This window comes from Ambystoma mexicanum, chromosome 2p, assembly GCF_040938575.1.
Source record: "Ambystoma mexicanum isolate Mex_15411 chromosome 2p, UKY_AmexF1_1, whole genome shotgun sequence".
NCBI classification, from domain to species: Eukaryota; Metazoa; Chordata; class Amphibia; order Caudata; family Ambystomatidae; genus Ambystoma; species Ambystoma mexicanum.
Genome location: NC_090923.1, coordinates 172,743,084 through 172,765,637, shown reverse-complemented (window position 1 = coordinate 172,765,637; position 22,554 = coordinate 172,743,084). Strand labels below are relative to the sequence as shown.

At 49.8% G+C, this 22,554-nt stretch overlaps 1 protein-coding gene across 4 annotated transcripts in view; it reads left to right on the top strand.

Annotated features, from left to right (window-relative positions):
* IFT122 (intraflagellar transport 122) overlaps positions 1-22,554 on the top strand; it is a 1,464,758-nt gene that overhangs the window by 1,324,620 nt on the left and 117,584 nt on the right. For all 4 annotated transcript variants that reach the window (XM_069643447.1, XM_069643448.1, XM_069643450.1 and 1 more), the window contains exon 28: positions 6,645-6,809. In XM_069643447.1, coding sequence (XP_069499548.1) covers positions 6,645-6,809 — 165 coding nt within the window. The remainder of the gene's footprint in view (positions 1-6,644; positions 6,810-22,554) is intronic.

Genomic DNA, 22,554 nt, shown 5'->3' with positions numbered 1-22,554 from the left:
CCCCTCCCTGCCTCGTCGCGCCTTGAAACACATGTGTATAGGCACGTTACAAATACCATATCATATCATATCATATCATATCATATCATTGGTGGTGCATGTGCATTCCGGCATACACTGCTATTGGCGCAGTGTGGTGTGATGAATCTGATGGTGTTATCACTCCTTTCCCAGCTGTGATCTTTCCCCATGTAGCCACTGCCTGATCCTGACCCTGGTGGTGGCTATATGAGGGAGGACCACATGGGGGAGGCAACCCCCACGGGACTGACACGACATCATCGGGTGAGAACTGGTATCCCTACCTATCAATGGACCCTGAACCCCCTTCTTCTAACCTTAAAAACCATCCCTTCCATAATGGACTCATAGGTTGTACTTATCCTACCATTCCCCTAAAAGATACTGGGACAAGGAAGAATAGGAGCATCCTGAATGAAGATCACTTTCCCAGTACTGTGACGAGGAAGATCCCTAATGACTCACAAGGGAGTTATAAGAACATTACTGTGACGAGGGAGAAGGATGGAGGAATGAGGATTCCATGTAACAACATACAGCGGTCTAGTCTTTCCCAAAATCCTATTGGCCAGAGCCAGTATAAAAGCAAGGCAAGACTCAGGAATTGTGAGAAATGCCCTCCCTGGAAGACCTGACTGCAGGATTCGTTTGTAGCAGAAGAAGGGGCCTTCGGCTGCTATCCCAGGGATGTGAAGGGGTAATCCTTGCACCCCAACAGCAGGTGGAGAACTGGGGACTGCTGGGAGAATCTACTACCACTGCAGCTGAGAGATGCTTGTTGGAGAGCTTTAGTCCTCTGTGTTGACTGAGGAACTGCAGAGCTGGTGCGAGGTCAGTGGAGTCGACAGGCTCACAGAAGAGTAGAGCAGACTGCAGGAGATGGTACACAGTGGCAGGGACATCACGAGAGGAAGAGGCAGAAAGGCTTCCTGGCATACGCCGCTAGCGAAAGGCTGCACCCACGCCCGAAGACACCCAGAGCAGGTGATTGGAACCCGCATGGGGCACAGAAGCCATGGAGCGGAAGCGGTGAACCCAGAGAAAAGGCATGGGACGTCGGAGAGCAGGTGCAAGCTTACCACGGGAGTGACGATGCACACAATAGAGAGCCAGTGAGTCCACCAAAGGAAACTGGGACACCAGGGCACTTCGGCAAGCCTTGCAGAACCATATTAGCGAGATTAGGATGCGCACCCAAGGGAGGCAAAGCCAGAGAGAAGACAAGGAGGGAGAAGAAAACCCCTCACCTTGTGAACTTTTGTGAAACCATAACCGTTATGATTCTGGGATCCGTACACAAAGGGAGCAAAGCCGAGAGAGGTTAAGGGGAAAGCAAGAGAGCCCTTCACCTCATGAACACTTGCGGAACCACAGGTTTGAAGTATACCAGGCAGATTCAAGTTGCAAGTATGTTTATATGAGAAAGCCCTGGCAGCAGAGGGCAAGGTCAAGTTGAACAGTGTGTAAAGTCAGGAAGTCCTGATAAGGATGCATCAGGAATAGCCAAAGGCTGAATTGAAGTCCTCTCAAAGAGGAGAAGAAACCTGGAAGGAGAGTACACCAGGTATCCTACAAAGATTAAAAACAACAGCCAAGTTGTTTTACATATTAGTTGTTTTGTTGAACAAGAGAAACTCAAAGAAACTGATATCTACAAAAGTCTAAAGCACATTGCAGCGGAATCATAAGGGAAGGGAACAATCCCCTGGAAATGTGAACCTTATCCATTGGGAACATTTATGTTGGAGTTACGCCTTTTTGAAATTGAACATTTGTGCACTTTCAAGGCCAAGGACATTACCCTTTTCACCTTAGAGTTAATTTTGTTAGAATGTGAGGGCCAGAATAGTACTTGGGACACAGAACATTTTGCTTTGGACATCTTGACGACGGACAGACCCTTAGCTTTGAGTTAGGTAGGGAAATACCTCTTAGGGGACAAAGAGGCATTGATCAACCCCTTTTGTGTTTCAATAAAGGTGTATAGCCAAAACATGACTCCACTATGTCCACGGCTCATTTCTGGCTCCTCGTATATGGTGTCAGGAGTAGGATTGGGCTCAATTGACACAAACGTGGGATCCCACACAAGTAGTAAGTTAAAGAATGTAAGCTATAGACCCCCGGTTGTTAAATCTAAAGAAAAAGTGGACTAACATCTTTTCCACTAGTGGCTTGTTTACCCAACAGACCGAGATCGATCAACCCCACTTCATTGGGTCAAGACCACAATATCAGAGTTGGTTGGGAGACCATGGACCCCACAACCACCTAGGAAACATTTCTTTTTTTAATGAATGTTTATTGGTTTAAAACAAAATCAGCAAACCAAGATTCACCTTTACCAATTAAATTATATTAACCATTTACATTACATTCCAGTACAATCTTCACATCATTAAACAACAAGGGAGTGTCCAAGAGGGCGGTTAATATCCAATGTTGTCAAACAAAGAGTTAAACAAGGGTTCACAATGTCCACCTATAGCCGGCCAAAGCATAATATTCTTTTGCCTTGGTGTAGATCAAATTAAATTCTTTTATTCTTTGTAGAATTGCTTCAATAAATTTGAGCATTTCCAAACACAGGCTAGTGCTTTCGCCCATAAGCATACATTCCCACCAAGATTCATCAAAATCTATGGAAACAACATTTGGGTTTTCTTTAAATGGAATGAGTGTATAGGATGAGGGTTACCTTCCATGTTTTGACCTCACAGGCCATTTTCCCCATGAGGAATGATGTGGAAATAAATAGTTATGTTTTCTGTCCCTAAGATTTTCTAGTGCAGGGGAGGAACATGGCAATAATCTATTTAGATTTACAGATAAGCTTCCCCACCACTTTGCCATTTATGTCATGTCCCATAGAGAAAGAGAGTTAACAATGTTTCTCCTCCTCTCCTGTGGAGACGAATTGAGGTTTGCTCTGCTAAATTATTCCTCTATCCTGATGAAAATCAGAAGGGGCATGTAGGTAGGATGTTTAGTGTATGAGACCATATGGGAATCTCCTTCTAATGAGATCTATGGAGGAGCGAAAACGTCACTGACCCATATACCTTCTCTCACATACACTTGCACTGGCACCCACCCACCCAGAAAATGTAAACACACACTATCACATTACTACTCATTCACCCACCAGACACTCACTCATACATCTTCTCTTGCATCCACTCTCACTGCATTCCCAACACAGACACCCACCCACCCATCCAGAACATTCAAACACACACAGTATCACATTTCTTCTCATTCACCCACCACTCACTGACCCATAGTACATACATACATCTGACATGCTCTTCACGCATGCAAAATACACATCACATTAATAAAATTCAAAAAGCCTTTTTACCAGTTTTTCCAGCTTCAGTCTGTCACTTCAGGCCACCCTCGGTTGCTCTGTGCTTCTCACAAACAGAAACCAGGAAGATGGGAGAGCTTCCTGGTTTATGTATATGAGCCGCGAGGAAACCAGAGGAGAAGGGTTTTGAGCTGAACGTGGCATGTGACACGTGCCACATGTCAGTCAGCTCCAACCCCTACTGAGCGCCTCCTTCTCGCGCTGCAGGCCCCTGCCCAGCCATCACCCTGATGGGTGAGGACTGGGCCGGAGCCCCCCCCAGACCTGGTGTGGCAGGGCCCCCAGCACCGTGGGGGTTACGGGGGCCCCTGCTATGCCAATGGCACCAGCAGTATGCCAGAGAGACTGCAGGGCTGGTGTGAGGTCCCTGGAGCTGACAGGCTCGCAGAAGGGACAGAGGAGAACAGACTGCAGGAGATGGTCCGCAGAGGCAGGAGGGAAGCCACCAGAGGAAGAGGGAAAAAGGCTTCCTGGCGTACGCCAGTACCGAAAGGCAGTCTCCATGCCATTCGAGCCCAAAGACACCCAGAGCAGGTGAATGGGAACTGCAAGAGGCACAGAAGCCACTTTGCATAGGCGGCAAACCTGGCAAAAAGGCACAGGATGCTGAAGAGCCACTGTAGGCTTGCTGCGGGAGAAACAACCCACGCCATAGTGAGGCAGTGAATCCACTCAAAGGAAGCAGGGATACCGGGGCACTTCGTAAAGCCTACTGAAGGCAAATAGAAGTGAATTAAACATATGAGAAAGAACGAGAGTGGTCAAGGGAGGAGAAGTAAACCCCTCACCTCGTGAAATTTTTGCAGAAGGTATTATTCGCGATTAGTAGCTAGTCTAGGACCTGCACCCAAGGGAGGCAAAGCCAGAGAGATTTCAAGAAGGGAAGAGGAAAAGCCCTCCCCTTCTGAACTTTTGTAAAATCATAACCATTATGAGTCTGAGACCTGTACATAAGGGGAGCAAAGCCTGAGAGAGGCTAAGAGGAGGGAAAGAGACCCCTTCTCCTCGTAAACGTTTGCGAAACCACAAGTCTAAGTGTGTTCATTTGAGAAAGTACTGGCAGGTGAGTATATCAGGCAAGGTCAAGTTGAACAGTGTGTAAAGTACATCACATGAGGACATCCTGATAGGATACATCAGGAATAGCCAAAGATTGAACTGAAGGCATCTCAAAGAGGAGAAGAAACCTGGCAGAAGGGTAAACCAGGTATCCTACCAAGATTAAATCCAACTGTCAAGTTGTTTTGCATACCAGTTGTTTTGTTGAACAAGAGAAACTCAAGGAAATTGATGTCTATAAAAGTGTAAAGGACAGTGAAGAGGAATCATAGGGGCATGGAACAATCCCCTGGAACTGTGAACCATATCCATTGTGAACTTTTTTTGTTGGGAGTTACGCCTTCCCTTTTGAACTTGAACATGTGTGCACTTTCACCGCCAAATACATGACCCTTTTCACCTTAGAGTTAATTTAATAAGTGAGGACCAGAATAGTAGTTGGACACAGGACATTTTGCTTTGGGCATCTTGACAATGGACATACCCTTAGTTTTGTGTTAGGTAGGGAAATATCTCTTAGTGTAGAGGCAGAGAGGAATTTTCCAACCCCTTTTGTGTTTCAATAAATGTTTACACCCAAAACATGTGTCCCTGTGTCCGCCTCTCATTCCTGGATCCTCACAGTATCCTCTAGCACCTCCTGCTGATCTTCTACCAGTGCTGCCACCCTGTAATCCTCATTCATTTTCTACTGTATAGCACCATCCCATGTTTAGCTACTCAAATTCAGGGTTCCACCAAGTATGTTGCCCTGATCTGCTTAGACTTCAATAATTTGAAACATCCTTTGTGCAGTAGGAGTATTTAGCCCCTGTTCTGCCTAGTAGAGGACCTCCATAGCTATTAAAACTGAACTTTTGCCGGGTCTACATGTTTAAAAGGCTAGTGTTGTACACATTTGGTGGCTACAAGTTAGGAACAGGTTCTGATCCACTTGGGAATGGTGGTGTGTGTGGAGTTACTCGCAGCTTCTCAGCCTTTCTACTAGCGAATTCGAGAAAAAACTTGCTAATGACAGTCTTGTGGTTCTGTACCTTTGCTAATACTGCCTCCAGGGGCACGAGTCGGTATCGGGTAATAATATCCGCATATATATGGCCGCCGTAAATAATATCGCTGGGAAAATGTCATGGCGATATTATTTGGGTGACCATATATATGGGGACAGGGGAAAAAATATATTTTTTTAAATAAAACAAATTTTAAAAAAAAAGTTTAGGGGTTGCGGGGGTGTCCCCCGCATGTTCCATGCAATAATTTCGCCACAAAAAACGGCAATTTGTCGGCGATATTTTTGCATGGCGAGATTTTTGTGCCAACATTATTACATGGAACCCATGAGTCTTGTCTTTTATAAGCAGGCTGTAGGATGATGGCCTGAGTTAATGTTATTTTGATAATGAACTGACACAGAAGAGTGCTTGATCGCGATAAAACGGCTTTTTGCAACCAGCACAAACCTGTGAGAGGTTTGTAATGATTAGGGCGTGACTAGGGCACGTAGCCCTTGTTAGTGATCTTTCTAGGCACTTGTCGATGACTGATGAGTCCTCCTCCCTACCATGTGCACCTAGTAGTGTGTGCATGATTCATTTTCAAGGGACTCAACCATCTTGGGATCAGGCAGCCATGTAATGCCAGCTGCCTGATCCTGCCATGGCTTCCATAGGCCACTCTTTTGTGATGTTCCTTCTCTCTGCTCTCCCTTCATGCTCTGTGTGCCTTCAGTTTCCCTTATCAACTGCTGTAAGCTTCTGGTGATCGGATACTCTGGTTCTCCCTAATACCTGCTGACTACGCACTCCGACACTGTACCCCTCCCCCCCCATGGTCTGGAGGCAGCCTTCCCTCATGCTTCCAGTGTCCCTCTCAACCCGTGTCCTGCCTCTCTTGTGTGAGTTTATCACAAGTCAGTCTTGGAAAATAAAGTTCTTCTGCAAATAGATGTTCACTTCACTATACGCAAACCTACAATTTGCAAAACCAATAGATGAAAGTAAACTACATAGGAATAGATGCGGGATGGCATTCTGTTTGCTTAAATAGTTATTACACAGTATTAGATCTGAATAATTTCATTTCTCCTTTACCATGCTTTTACGCTTTTTGTGGTAAATTACAAAGTTGGTACATAATCGTCTACCAAATAAACGTAATAAGTCTTCAAGCTACTAACTGATGGTTCTTTATGCAGCAAGGAGGATCTGAGTTTCTGCCCGTGGTAGTCAGTCGCTCCGTTCTCCGGACAATGAGTAGGAGGGATGTTATGATTAAACGCTGGGTAAAACCCTTACAATGGCAGTACTACAGATCGCTGCTTCCGGATGTCTCGATCACCATGTGCATGTCTTGTTTTCAGGTAAGGTTTCTGTATGATGGTGCGTCTTTTTCAACTCTCTTGTCCGTTACTCACCACTTGGATTGTCTGAAAAGGTTTTATTGTATAAATATACATTCAGAATGTTAGTCCTCGCCCATGTAAATGGTTGCTCTATTTAATATTGTCTCTTGTACGGATAGTGCCCTGAAAGACTGCAGCAAATGCCTACCATCTAAAAAAAAAAAAAGAAAACGCCTAACAAAAATGTGTTTTTTTTTATGGACGACTACTGTTTCTACAGTAACACTTAAAAAAATACCATATGAGCTGAGAATGTTATTCTTCATATCTGTTTGATCTATCTCTCTTCCGTTTTCTCATATTCTTTAATCTCCTCGTTTTCTGATCTCTGCTTAGTCTATTGCTAATGTGGGCTTTACTGGCCCTTATTTTCAATGGGCCTCATTATAAGTCTGGCGATCTGGAAATAAGGGTGCTGGTAGGAGCTTACCGGCACCCTTTCCAGACAGCCAGACTACAAATATGCCGGCAGTGGCCGTTGCTTCCGGCAGGTCTGACCTGCCAAGAGCACCGGCCCCTTCTGGCATGGTTTTCACGGAAGCACCGGCACCGTTAAAAACGGTGCAGGTGCTTCCGTGTACCCATTCTCGTGGAGTCCTCTGGCACTTACACTTTCCGCTGCCTGACATCCCGGGTTGTAATGTCTCAGTGGCAACGTATATCAGGCAGCGGAACAGTGATACAAGTTCGACGGCAACCTACAAATTGCACGGGCGGGGTACCGCCAAACTGGTAATGAGGCACAATGTCATTTTCTTTACTTTTGCTAACATTCCATCTTTCACTGACTCCTTTAGCTCATCTGCTGAATGTCTGTCCCGCTCCTCCGCTCAAATTTTTGCTTCTCACCACAACCACGTTCACTACCATATTCTTGTTTCTGCTCCTTTGAAGAGCAGTGGTCGAAGTGAGAGGGAGCGGTGCTCCTCTACTTTTTAAAATTAAGTTTTACTGTTCCTATACTTTATTTTATAAAGAAACCGGTCCGGAATCCCTTCGTTTTAAAATAATAGTGTAGGAAGAAGTTGAAACTTGCACTTTCAGTGCATTACACTGAACCTTCCCTTAAACAGCAGGTGCATGTATTTGGGTTTTGTGTGTGTGTGTGTGTGTAGGTGTAGGTGTGTGTGTGTGTGTAGGGGTGTAGGTGTAGGTGTAGGTGTGGTGATGGAGTTTGTAGGGAGTGGGTGCAGGCCAGCAGGGAACATAGTTCCATTACTTCTATTCGTACACTTCGACCACTGTTGAAGAGTGCTTATATTTGCACAGCTGTTCACCTAATATGGCTGCCCTCTGACTAACAGTGTCCTAAGATTCTACGCATATTTTGAACTTTACAAATGGAGTATAGAACAACTCAAACCAGACATTTAATGAACACTGTATAAATCTACACCATGCTGATTATATAATGTATTCTTATTGCACGCTCTTCTTCTTTTGTAATATTCTCAGGAGCTATGCAATGGCTGAAAACATGCATACTATAATAGGTGAGCCACCAACACCCCTTAAAGGCATGGTCTAGTAAAAAAATGTATTTAAAAAATAGATAGGCAACATAAAAAAAAAAATTAGCATTCTCTTTTTTAAAACTTCCTATGTAAAATTTTGAGCTATTCAAGCTCAAAATTTGCAAAAGCAAGCACATGGGCGCATCCATTTTGTGAAATGGATGCCCTCCTGTGCTGGCTTTTGCTTTTGCAGCACTAATGAAGGAAAAGCCAGCCAGCTGTAGTAAACAAAAGCTACCGCTGGGTGACTTTCCCTTCATTAGTGCTGTACGTGGAGGACGGGACCGGAGACCAGAGCAGGAAAGCTGCAGCTGAATCTCGGTAAGTGCTATTTATTTTTTTTTAAAAAATAAGCACTAGCTGGGGTTTTTTTTCTAGGTTTTCCAGGCTGGAGGAGCCTGGAAAACTTAGAAATAAAACCGCCGCTTTAAAAACGTTGTATTTATGTTTGCGGTCGCTATTGGGAGCCCGAGAGCCCCAAATGGGAAAGCAGATTTAGGCAGAAACAACGCAGCATTTAGCATTTCCCATTTGGGGCTCTGCAAAAGCCCCAAATGAAATCAGCTGTAGGCAGAAACACTGCGCAGCATGTAAACACACCTGCGTTGTGTTTCTGCCTGCTGTGGCTTTCACTTTGGGTCTCCGGTGCTCCCCGGGCAGAAACACAACGCGGTTGTGTTGGAAAACGCTGCGGTTTTTCTTTTCGAGTTTCTCAGGCTCCTCCGAGCCGGAGGAGCCTGAGAAACTTGGAAAGAAAAACTGCAGCGTTTTCCAACACAATAACGTTGTATTTATGTTTGCGGTCGCTTCAAAAGCGGTGGGAGGCCGGCTGACGAAGTTCGTCGGCGTGTGGGAATCCATCTCCAACGACCGTTGGGTGCTGGACGCCCCGGCCCGTGGTGCACGTCCTCGAGTTCCAGAAGAGGTGCCCCCGCATTCCTCCCGTGGCCAGGAAGGAAAATCACGTCCCTCAACTGCTGTTGGAAGTAATGGCGATGCTCAGGAAAGGTGCCATCGATCTCGTCCCGAAGAGGCTTCGGGGCTCTGGAGTTTACTCAAGATACTTCCTCGTGAAGAAGAAGACAGGAGGATGGCGTCCCATCCTGGACCTGCGACGACTAAACAAATACATCAAGGCACAGAAGTTCCAGATGGTCACCCTCCAGCACGTGCTGGGACACATCCCTATTCTAAAGAGACACCGAAAGTTCCTCAGGTTCGTGGTCAAAGGGCGGCACTACAAGTTCAAGGCCCTCCCGTTCGGATTAAAATCGGCACCCAGGGTGTTCACCAAGTGCCTAGCACCGGTGGCGGCGCGGCTGCGCCTGCAGGGGATCCACGTCTACCCCTACCTGGACGACTGGCTCATACGGGCAAGGACAAGGGAGCTCGCCGTGGAAAACACTGCAAAGACTGTCCAGCTGCTCACGGACCTGGGGTTCTCCATCAACTTTCTAAAATCCCTCCTGGTCCCGTCGCAAGTCGCCCTGTTTCTGGGAGCACAGCTCCACACAGTGGCGAGGCGGGCCTCACCGTCGGAGGAAAGGATAAGGACCATCCTAGGAAAGGTGCAACGTCTGCTGGCCACGGACGTGGCCAGAGTGAGGTCTATCAAGTCCCTCCTCGGAATTATGTCCTCCTGCATTTATCTGGTGCCCCACTGCAGACTTCGGATGCGGCCCTTGCAAGAATTCCTCGACGCCCACTGGATCCAGACGACGGGCAGCTTCGCGGACAGGATCCCGCTCGACGAAGCGTTCCGTCAGGCGATATGATGGTGCGGTGTCTGCGCTCATTTGACAGTGGGAACAGGTTTCCTAGCCCCGGCCCACCAGGTTACGGTGACGACGGATGCCTCCCTGGAAGGTTGGGGAGCGCACACCGGGGGTCTCCACACGAGAGGCCTTTGGCTCCCGCAGGAGAAGACTCTCCACATCAACATCTTGGAGCTCCGCACAGTGTTCTGGGCCCTCAGGTCCTTCCTTCCGTCCCTCAAGGGCAAGGTGGTGAGGATCTTCACCGACAACACCAACACGATGTTTTACATTTGGAAGCAGGGCGGAACCAGATCCCCTGCCCTATCCAAGGAAGCCCAGGATCTGTGGCATTGGGCCGTCGCCCAAGGGATGTTTCTGGTACCCTTTCATCTGGCAGGGATAAAAAACACCATCGCCGACTCACTCAGCAGAGAGCTGCGCTCGTGCCACGAGTGGGAACTGCGCCAGGATCAAGTGGACCGACTCTTCCGACGATGGGGCAAACCCCAGATCGATCTGTTCGCGACGGCGGCAAACTCCAAGTGCCGGAGGTTCGCCAGCAGGTTCCCCCAACCGAGGAGCATGGGCGATGCTTTCTCGTTCCCCTGGGACGGCCTGTTCCTTTATGCATTCCCGCCCCACAAGCATTGCCGTACCTAGCCTATCTCACGCTTCCATCAAGGTACATCTGGCTGCCGTCTCACGTTACACCAGAACTACAGGACGGGCGTCCTTGTGGTCTCATCGTCCGGTGAAGGAATTTATGAAAAGACTGTTCCGATCATTCCCGCCGGTGAAGGCCCCTGCCCCGGCGTGGGAGCTCAACGTGGTGCTAACTAGGCTCATGGGGGCCCCATTCGAGCCTATGCATTCAGTGCCGTTGAAGTTTCTGTCGTGGAAAACAGCATTCCTTGTGGCCATCACCTCTGCACGACGAGTGGGAGAGATCCAGGCCCTGTCTTGCAAGCCTCCATACTTGACTTTTCACGACACGAGGGTGGTGCTGAGGACGCACCCCTCCTTCATGCCCAAGGTGCCTGTCGGACTTCCACCTCAACGAGCCCTTGGTGTTGCCAGTTTTCTTCCCGTCGCCTTCGTCGCCGGCTGAGAGGACTTTGCACTCGCTGGATGTAGCTAGAGCGCTGAAGTTCTACGTGGACCGCACGAAGAGTTTTCGGAAGACATCATAGCTGTTTGTGAACTTTGGACCTGTGAATCAAGGGAAGGCTCTCTTGAAGACTTCCATTTCCAGATGGCTATCCGGCTGCATCATGCACTGTCACCGGTTGGCAAACCGACCGTTGCCAGGCCGTCCGAGGGCCCATTCGACCAGAGCGATCACTGCGTTCCTGTCTGGTGTGCCCCTGCTCGACATCTGCAGGGCTGCTACGTGGAGGTCGACGCACACCTTCACGAGATTCTACTGCGTCGACCGGGATTCCAGGGAAGAGTCCAGAGTCGGCCAGGCAGTGTTGCGCGACCTGTTCGCCTAAGGTGAGCCTGGTGAGGAGGTAAGAGTTGCTTAATGTTGAGTTGTTGTATTGCTTGATATTGAGCCTTTTGCCACCTCCCGTGGTTGTGCATGTGTATACTGCTATGTATTCTTATATTCATGAGCATGTGAATCCATGCCAGACCCCATGCTGGAGAAGGAACAAGTTACTTACCTGTAACTGTTGTTCTCCAGCATGGGTCTGGCATGGATTCACATGCAAACCCTCCCGCGTACCCCTCTGCGGCTCTTCACTCGGTCATACTGCAACTTCACGTGCTACCAAATCTGAGGATGGCTGCCAGGGGTGGGGCTTAGGGAGAGGGCAGTCATTGGCTGGGGCAGTATGACCCAGAGACCAGTGATTGGTTACTACTGAGAAAGACAGATCAGAAACAAAACTGATACTGATTTTTTTTTTCTATACCGAGGATTCCCGGCCTGACGACGGGGAATATTCATGAGCATGTGATTCCATGCCAGACCCATGCTGGAGAACAACAGTGACAGGTAAGTAACTTGTTCCACACACACTAAACCAAGAGAGGATATATTCCTCTAATAGTGTTTTTGAAAATGTTACAAGGTGTGCATGTTTTAAACTCCAAGAACCAATACAAATATTTTCCCTGGGACTTGCAGTACCGAAATGGGACATTTTACCTTTAGCAGTTTGTCATTTATCATCAGGTTATATGGTGCAGTGGTGAAGTGTCCCATCTACAAAACTGATGACTGTGGTTCGATCCCCGTGGTCGGCTTCAATGCATAATTTCACAGAAGACATTCAATGTTTCTCTTTTTAGCTGGGAGGGAACTTGAGTCCTCCCTCTGAAAAATGTGGTTGGACTCCGTCCCCCGCGTGTACCCTCGACTTGAGCCCTGGGCCCAAATTACTTTTTTCAGATCAGTCTCTATACTTTCTGATTCAGCCAAATTGCCTAAGTGTTTTCCCTGGTAGCACTTGTGCCAGGACCAGAAACTGATCACTTAAAAGAGAGAACTCCAGCATCAGGACTGTTTGCTCAAAGTACAAGCATTTGTTAACCATTGCTCCTTTACGGAATCTAAATAGAATTTCATTTGTAAAGGTAACTTTATAGCAATGGAAAGTATCACTTTGTCGTGGAAAGTAAACACAAGGTCCGACATCATAGGCCTATTACAGATTTAAAATGTTTTATGACACTTCGTGCTGGCATAAGAGAAACATTTAATTTGCCACTGGCACGCGCTCTGCGAGCCTGCTCCAATGCCAGAAACCCAGTTCACATTTCTCCAAACACTCTGCACCAGCAGCAAAGACACATTTCAGTTTTGCACAGCACCCATCTCTAATGGTGTCTGTTTCCACATAGTCCCACAATGTTTAGCTCCAGCAGAGACATCGCACCAGCCTAGAAAATGCTTTTAGTCCACTCAACTACCCACTGAGCCACGCAGAAAGAAAAACACACCAATTCATTGAGACCATACAAAAACACCAGAAGTGGCCTGGAGAGACTCCATTTCAGATGTACAGCCATCTAAACTCATAAATGTGCTTACACACTAGGCAGACAGTCACAACCCTTCACTCCGCCCCAGTGAGGTGTTCACAGTGCTATATAAGCCCAAAGCCTCAACATACAGTATGGGTGTTTAGCGAAGGAGCTGGAGCAAGCAGGCAGCGGAGATGGTTGGTGAAGGCATGAATTTGGGGGTGGTTAGAGAAGGCAGGAATATGGAGTTGGTGGAAAAGGGAGGAGTCGCCAGGAAGGACGTTGGAAGCAAGAGTGGGAGATAAATCGGGGGGAATTTGGCAAACCATAGGAGGAGGTTGGAGGAAGTTATTAGGATGAGGTTGGAAATAAGTCAGGAGGAGGATCTAAGGAACATCTTGAGGAGGTTTTAGTTAAATCAGGAGACGGCTAGGGGAACATCTGGAGGCCTTAGCTATTGAGATCCAAAAAGGTTGGTTTGGCCCAAGGCAGTGGGGAGGAGCAAGACCCTGAACCAAAGGAGCCAAGCTCAGATTGGAATGCAGAAGAGCGGCGCCAATGTCCCAGGAAGAACTGGCGAGGTGGTCCCAGGAAGAAAGAGGTACCGGGAACCACGGTAGACCCGGTAGAGTTTTTGGGGGAGAATAACAAATGCATTAGGAGTGATCTCCCTCGTCTCAGTAATTCCTGTCAAGCTGATGAAAACATCAGGAAGGGTCTTCCTTTCCTCAGTAATTCTTGCAAAGCTGAGCAAAGCAGCAGAAGGTATCTCCCTCATCTCAGTAATTGTTGAAAAGCTGATCAAAGCCTTGGGAGTAATCTCCCTCATCTCAATGATTCTGGCACCGATAACCAAGATTTGGGAATAATCTCCCTCACCACAATATATATTGTAAAAGTAAGCAAAGTGTAGTGAGCCTTGGGAACAATTTACTGCACTATAGAATTTCTTGATCAATGAAAAGTAGAATATTGGGGCACATTTACTCTGGAAGAAGCCTGGAGAGAAGTACAAAGTTTAATAAAGAACTGTTAAAAGTCACTGGGCCTCATTTGGAGCTGGCGGTAACCCTGCCGGTGCTACCGCCGGACTCTGAATAATTTACTGCCACCTGACTTCCCGGTGCCAACGGTTCATTGTGGGTCCGGCAGCCAGGAAGTCAGACGCCGGTATGTTTGTAAATCCCCACTAAAGGACTCTATGGGAGTGGGGACACGGGAGCACCGGCACTGTTGTACTGTTGCTAACGGTGCCAGTGTTCCTGTGAAAAGTCTGCCTACCATGACTGCTGTGCCCGGCAGGGTCAGACCTGTCGGGCACAGCAGCCCCGGCAGGCAGACTTGTAGTTTGCCAGTCTGGAAACAAGGGTGCCGGTGAGCTTACCGGCAACCTTGTTTCCGGACCGGCAAACTTTTTTTTTTTTTTTACAGTTTCTTTATTAGCATTTCACATAACAACATAGGAATCAACTCAACAACCAGACCCCTCCACCCCACCCCCCGGTACACATGTAGGTAGCGTCCCAAACCAAAGTTATCTTGAGCAACAAGGCCAGTGTCTTCCTGGGGATCTGCCCAACCCAATTTCCAGGTTCTCCACCACACACATGGCAGCGCACTTATTCCTTGGGCATAGTTCTAACAAGGGGATGAAGGATGCATTTCAGGGATCGACCGAACAGGAGACCCCTGCATCACAGAGGGCTCCGGACTCTCCCCTCCCGGCTGGCTGAGAAGATATGACGTGTATGCATCCCACAGCCGACTATCACTTCGGCGGTTCCCTCTCACCGCATCCCATCTGGTTTCCATATCATTACAGTACAATATGTCCTTCGTCCATTGGGCGATTGTTGGACTCTGTCCACTCCCCCACTCCATAGCTATCCGCCTTTTTGCCAGAATTAAAAGAAGACCTACCAACTTCCTAGTGTCTTTAGGTATTTATTCTGTATACCCTAACAGGGCTATCACCGGATCTGGCGCAAGCCTTTGCCCTACAATTCCCCCTATCACTGCATACACTCCTTGCCAAAATTGCACCAATTCCCTACACTCCCAAGCCACATGAAGAAAGACTGCCATCTCCTGTCCACACTTGAGACATGCCCCAGACCTCTGGGGAATATAATCTTTTAGCTGAGTGGGAGAGTAATAGCACCGGTTCAAAAACTTAAAGTGGACCAGTTTAAAGTTTGAATCAACCGCCCCCTTCTTGGTCATCTCACAACAGTACTCCCACATATTTACAGAGATATCCCGCCCCAACAGCCTCTCCCACGACTCTTTGGGCGACCTTCCGCCTACAAATTTGGTCTTCAAAGCTAGTTTGTGCAACCCGGAGAGCACCCTTTGTCCAATACCTCCCCCCAGCACCTTATCAAGCAAGACATCCATTGCAGGCGACTCCGGAAAGGAGGGGAGCAGCCGCTGCAGAGTCCCCCTCAGCCTTTAGTACAAAAAAACATCCACAGCTGACAGGGCCCCTTTCACCTTTAACTGGTCCAAGGAGATGAACTTCCCGCCCGGAAACAGGTCTCCCAACCGAGAGATACCCAGCTTTTTCATAGTGGCCACATAGCACGCCTCACTGGTCAGAGGGACACCAGGGATGTTATATCGGCGGGATTTCCAGCGAATAAAGTACACTCCCGACGGGCGCATGCCTCAAAGTAGACCAAGCCCAACACGTGAGCTCCACCAGCTTCCTAGGGGACCTAGCCCGACTCGGAGCGGTCAGGATAACCGACCTTAGCAACGCAGGCGATGCAATTGACCTCTCTATTTCCACGTGTCTGTGCTCCGCCGCCATCCCGTACCAGTACCTAAGGATGCTCGCCTGCGCCACTATGTAATATAATTTGAAATCGGGAAGGGCCAAACCCCCCCTCCCGAACCGGTGCCATAAGCCGTCCCAGAGAGGAACTTTTAGGGGCACGTTAAGGAACACATATAAGAGCTTGGGGAGGATAGATATCTTGATCACCGAGATCTTGCCGTACAGATTAAGACGTAGTAAGGCCCAACCCGACATCACCTTCTGAACGGAGTGCAAAACCTCTAGATAATTAGCCTTATACACCATCTCTTCATTCCTCGCAACCGTAACCCCCAAATAGTGAGTGCTCTGCAGGTCCCACTGAAATCCCCAGGTATCCCGAAATTGCGACACCCCATCCGTCAAGGGGAAGATAACAGGCTTACTAGTATTTATTTTAAGCCCTGAGAGGTCACCAAAGCGCTGGAGATCCTGCATGATCGGGTCCAGATTAATGTCAGGATGGAGGATGAACAGAACCATATCATCTGCATACAGTGATATTATCACCTTATGGGTATGCAGTTGGATACCTCGATGTAAATGAAATTCCCGAACCCATTCAGCCCATGGCTCTAGTGCCACGGCAAAAAGTAGGGGAGACAACGGGCAGCCCTGACGTGTCCCTCGCTGAAGTGGCAACTCCCCCGTGGTCTGTCCATTCACCCTCACCTTAGCCACTGGTGTACAAGAGTGAAACCAAGGAGATGAAGAGGTTGCCCAGGCCCAATCTGCGCAATGCTGTAAATAAGAACGGCCATTCAACGAAATAAAACGCTTTAGCGGCATCCAATAGGACCGTGACCGCCGGATCTTCCGGTGAAACGCCGCAATCAGACCAAACATCCTCCGCAAACCGAACGAGGGGGGAACGCCCCGGAACAAACCCTGCTTGATCGGCCCTCACCAGAGTTGGCATCAGCGGTGCTAGCCGCCTCGCCACAATCTTCGCTAAAATTTTATTGTCGAGATTAAGAAACGAAATTGGCCGATACGATGAGCAGTCATCCTCTGGTTTACCCGGCTTCAGCAGTACAAACACAACAGCCTCCCTAAGAGAGTCAGGCAATCGGCCCAGAGATACCGCCTCCTGTTACACCCGCAACAAGTATGGCGCTAAGCTTTCTGCATAACACTTATAAAATTCGGCAGTAAAACCGTCAGGATCTGGGGATTTGATTTTCCACCCGGTAGCGACCTAATGGCATCCACCACTTCCTCCAACGTCACTGGCCTATTTAACCAGCTCCTCTGTTCCTCTGAACACCAATATAGCCCCACCTCATCAAGGAATGCTTCTATATCCGCATGTGCCACTGACAGACGGGATGAGTATAATCTACCGTAAAAGTCCTGGAACTCATGAAGTATCCCTTTATCCTCATAGTGAACAACTCCCCCTTCATCTGTGATCGACGTCACCCTATTCTCCCGGCCGCCCATTCGAGTGAGTCGCGCAAGCGACAGCCCCGGGGCCTGTCCTTCCCCGTACTGCTGAGGGGCCACCCTATCCCACATAAACTTAACCTCCCGTTGGGCAAGGGTGTTAAACACCTGTAGCTTCTGCTTGATACCTCCCCTCTGAGCTGCATTCGGAACAGGTGCCTCCTCCTGCAGAACCCATATTTCATCCTCCGTGACCGCCAGATCCCTCCGTAACTTCTTTAGAATCTCCAGTTCCTTAGCAATACACTCGCCCCTGGTCACACACTTAAATCCTTCCCACAGAATACCGTCAGATGACACCGACCCATCATTGGTCTCGAAATATGCCTCTATAGCCTTCAGCAGTTCCTCCTTAAAGACCACATCTGTGATTGCTTCACTTTTAAATCTCCAGGGGGGCCGCTCCCTATCGCGACCCTCTACTCGAATCGACAACAGAACAGGGGTGTGGTCCGACAGAGTGCGGGCCAGAATACTGACCCCCAGAGACCGACCAATAAGTGCACGGGACACTAGGAAGTAATCTAACCGGGTTGCCGAACCATGCGGAGCGGAGTAGTCCGTAAACTGACGCACCCCAGGATTTCTCACCCTCCATATATCGTCCATATCCCACAACGGGGGCATGTTCCGAATCCTGGAGGATGCCTTACCACCAGAGCGCACCACATCACCCACCCTATCCAGCGAGGTATTCAGGACTGAGTTGAAATCCCCTGCCCAAATAATTTCCCCATCAGGAAGAGCCCCCAATTGTTTCTCCACCCAGTCAAGTGACTCCACCGTATCGTGATTAGGACCATAGTAACTTATCAACGTATACAGCTTCCCTTGTACTAGCCCCTGCACCACCAAAGCCCTATCCTCTTGATCTTTCGCAACCTTGACCAGACGGAAACCCACCGACCTATGCACCAAAATGCACACTCCCCTAGAGTAAGAGGAATAGGAAGAGAAATACCTATGGCATCCCCAACCCTTACCGAACCTAGACTCGGTGGCCACGATTAAATGGGTCTCCTGAAGGAAAGCCACCCCCACCCTATGCCGCTCCAAGTAGTGTAGAACTTTACGGCATTTGGGCCAACTATTCAGGCCCCTGACGTTCCAAGTCATAAAGTTCAGCACCGCCATTTGAGAACATTAGAACCCCTACTGACCCACCTCCACGCAGCCCCCCAAGCACCCAAACCACCCATGTGTACCACCAACCCCCACAACGCCGCCCACCCTCCCCCCCACTCTACCAGCAAACCCCCAACCTGCCGGTGACTCCCTCCCCAACCCAATCCCACCACCCCATTAACCCCTCCGACAACTCCAGATCCCCACCCACCATGCCGAAGACCCCAACATTCCGGCTCCCCCACCTCTATCAACTTAAACCCACCCAGCTTTCGCACCGGGAGCAGCCAGGAGCCCAACCCTCCCCACACCCCACCAAGGTAGGTACCTCCACGCTCCGAGGAACCCCCAATGACACAAGTAACTTCTACAACAGGAGATCGTACTCTGCCCGAACCCCTTCAATCACCATCTGCCCGCGGCCTAGGTGACCGTGGCAACATGTCAAGGAAGGTGGATGCCTCCTCTGGAGTAGGTTTTTCTGGCCGCCTGCACCTTATCTGAGAAGTCTGGGAATAGTCTGATAGCGTCACCTTTGTACGACAAGGTGCCTTTCTCCCTAGCCTTCCTAAGTGCCGTGTCCCTGTCCCGATAGTTCAGTAACCGAGCTATAAACGGGCGAGGCGGGGCACCCGGAATCGGCCTCCGTCCATTTGGAATCCTGTGAGCCCTTTCAACCAAACACACCGAGGAGAAGCCCTCAGAGCCTAATGTTTCTCGAAGTATGTCCTCCACCATCAACTCCATGTTCCCCTGCTTCCATGACTCCGACAGGCCAACAATAAGAATATTATTCCAACGTGACCGCGACTCCAAATCCTCTTGCTTCTCTCCGAGTTCCTTTAAGGCTCTCCTAACCTCATACATTTCGCCCTGTCACTGTTGCCGCCGTTCCCTCCACGCCCGCAAGGTGTCCTTCCGCTTCATCCAGTCGCTCCCCGTGCCGGTCCAGGCAAACCTGCATGTGGTCCACCTTGCAAGTCAGAGTATCCAGCTTACCATCCAGGGACTGGATTCCCGACTGCAACTGCGTGACTTTAATGTCCTGAAAGGCGGCTGCCGGGTCCGGACCCATTTCCGCGGCATGTGACCCCGCATTTTCATTCATTGCAACACAGTCCTTAGGCCGCACGGGCGTCTCGAAGTTCAGTTTAGCCTGATTTTTGCCCCCTTTTCCAGACTTAGACATGGCTGGCGCGGTAGGAGTGATCCAGACAGGGTGTCACGTATGCACAGCATCGGCGACCAGACCAGACCCCCACACCGGGCCTTAAGGCAAGGGACCCTCGCGTGGGCAAAAAAAAAAAAGAAAGGAGATAGTCCTTCCCCCAAAGTCATCCCGCGCTCGGTCGTATACACCAGAGGGCAAATATATTCCCAAGGGGCAGCCAGCAGGAGCGCACAGGCGCTGCAGATACGATAACGCCCCCCAGCTGCAGCCCCCACGAGCCCCTCTGCTGATCTCCAATGTACGATCCTGTCACCGGGTGCACAAAAGTCAGGAAGGCCAGGTACCCCACAATCCGAGCTGTCAGCACTCTCCACCAGACAGCAGGGCCAAGAGCCCACAACACATCTCCGCCAGAGAGGGCTCGGGAGGAATTGCGGTGGCCCTACATTCCTCCTGTCTGTTCACAGAGCGTCCACATAAACTCTGGAGTCCACCCTGATCTGCCTTCTGAGCCGCGACACGCCCGAGGCAGTCCTCTCCTCCAGGTCCAGCGTGCTGCAGCAGCCACCCCCGAGGGGCCAGGGCACCGAGGAGTGCCGCGCTGCTCAGTCTATCCCACAGGACGAGCTGCCAGCTTCTGCCTCGCCCTCCTGGCTCGGCGGTCCGTAGCGCACGGCGTTGAACAGGAGAGGGAGGCCGCCGCGCCACTCAGGATGCATGCCCGTGTCCCACTGCTCTTCGTCAGATCAACCGCAGCCTTCGCCGGCTCAGCTCCCGCAGCGATCTGCGGGCACTCCCCCGCCACTCCGCCAGCACCTTTGGTCCGCGGGGGGGAGTACCAGGCGGCCACGGCACCTCACCTCTGCTGACACCGCTCCAAGGCGCCTCACCCTCGAGGGTCCGCCGCACGCCTCCTCCACCTCCGGCAGGTTCGGACCCCGGGGCGCACCTCCACACAGGCAAGCACTGTTCACCGGCAATGGGGTCGGAGCACCGCCCCTCCCCCTCCTCACCGCACCAGGCCTCAGCCGCTGCTTCGCAGCTACCGTTCCCTCTCGGCTCTGTTTTCTGCCGGGAGGCGCCTTCTTCAACCCTCAGCACTATCGGGCAGAGACCCCCTCAGGGGGCTTCCTCCTTACATCACGGAGAACGCCGGATTGATGACAGGATGTTCCGGGTGTGAGGGAGCTTCACGGGCTTGTGGTCATCTTGGTCGGGCTCATGAGCGCCCCCCCCCCCCGGACCGGCAAACTTATAAGGAAGCCCGCTGTCATCAAAAGACAAGTAGAAGGGAGTCATTCTTATGGCTTTCCAAGACAGTATTGTTGATTCAGACACTAGGGCAAGGGTTACCAACGACATTGTCAACACACTTAACCATTGTACCAGGAGGAGGGAGTCATTGAAACACAAACATTTAGTTAAGCCTTATTGAAGCACAATCACTAAGGTGGATGCCAGTGAACAGGAAGAAGGGAGCCATACTCCTGGTGTTCTTTATTTTATTCATGTATATAGTGGTAGGGTCAGGGTTTGGTAGTTTTGGACAGAGGACAGGACTTTCTTTTCATTTGAACAACCACCCTGACAACAAGCACCCGAGTTTTCCTTAGGTAGGGAATATCCTTTAGAATAGGGAGAGTTAGTCCTTCCTTTCTTATTGTTTAATAATTAAGTTTTCATACCACAACACTCCTTTGTTCGACTCCTTTCTCCAGCATGCCACAACATCTAGGCTGGATCCATGGAACTCGCAATATGTGAAGGAACACACCATAAGGTCACTCCTTCACTGTTTGTGCATCACACAGGTATTTGCTTAATTGAAACACTGTCCTCTCAATACATTCTTTTCCAAAAACGAAATGTTAAAAAATCTAAAGACGGAAGATGTGTGATTCGTCTTTCAAGGGGATTGGTTCCTCCGACGTATTTCACATCTATGACAAGTAATCACCACAGCCGTGCTGCTTCAGAACATTTTCGGCGTCTGCATCCTGCGTCGATGACGCCGATACACCCTTCGAGGACCTCCTTCGACGGCTGACGTCACCCAATGTTATATGTAGGATGCACGACGCCCGTACCCTCAGTTCCATTTTTTCCACGAATGTGTTTGCTTCGGAATCTTGGCGCGCTTCGGCTCTTCTCCTGTTTGAATCGGTTCTTCGTTCTTGGTTTTTGTGAAAAATCATGTCTTCATCTTCTTCTACCCTGCGGTCGGGCTTCAATAAGTGTCGGGACTATGGTTCCAAGATGTCGCTTACGGACCCGCACAACGTCTGCCTCTGGTGCCTCGGCGAGGACCACGCCAACGATGACTGTGACGATTGCCTGTCTTTGACTTCGAAGGCCATGCAGGAGCGGTAGTTATCTGTAGTTAGGGTTTCCAAACCCCAAAAGTCGAAATCCGCTGGGCTTTCGACCGACGATTCGAGGGGCGACTCTCTGCATCAGAATAAGTCCAGTGGGTCTCGGTCCCGGAGTGGTTCCCGCCATTCCTCTGCCTCTTCTATGCACTCGCGGAAGCACCATCAACGGTCGACTTCCCCGTCCTTGTCCAAGGACTCCGCCAGACGGCGGGTAGCTTGTCCCAACAAGCATTCATCTCCGGTGGAATGGGACGCATTTCGCAAGGAGATGATGGTGATTTTTGTATCGCCGGGCTCCGTTCCTTCAGCGCCTTCGAAAGAAGCCGGCACGGAACGCGCTAGGGGCGCCGCTCGCACGCCTTCGGGCTCAGGCAGTCAGCGCAATCATCGGGAGCCGTCGAGGTCCCGATCGGACAAGGTCGATCACTTTAGACATGCCCGTTCCAGGTTCCGGGCCTCAACGCCATCAAGACCGTCGGAGCCTGTGAGGTCTTCTAAGAAGACGTTGGCGCCATGTCCGTCGAGGG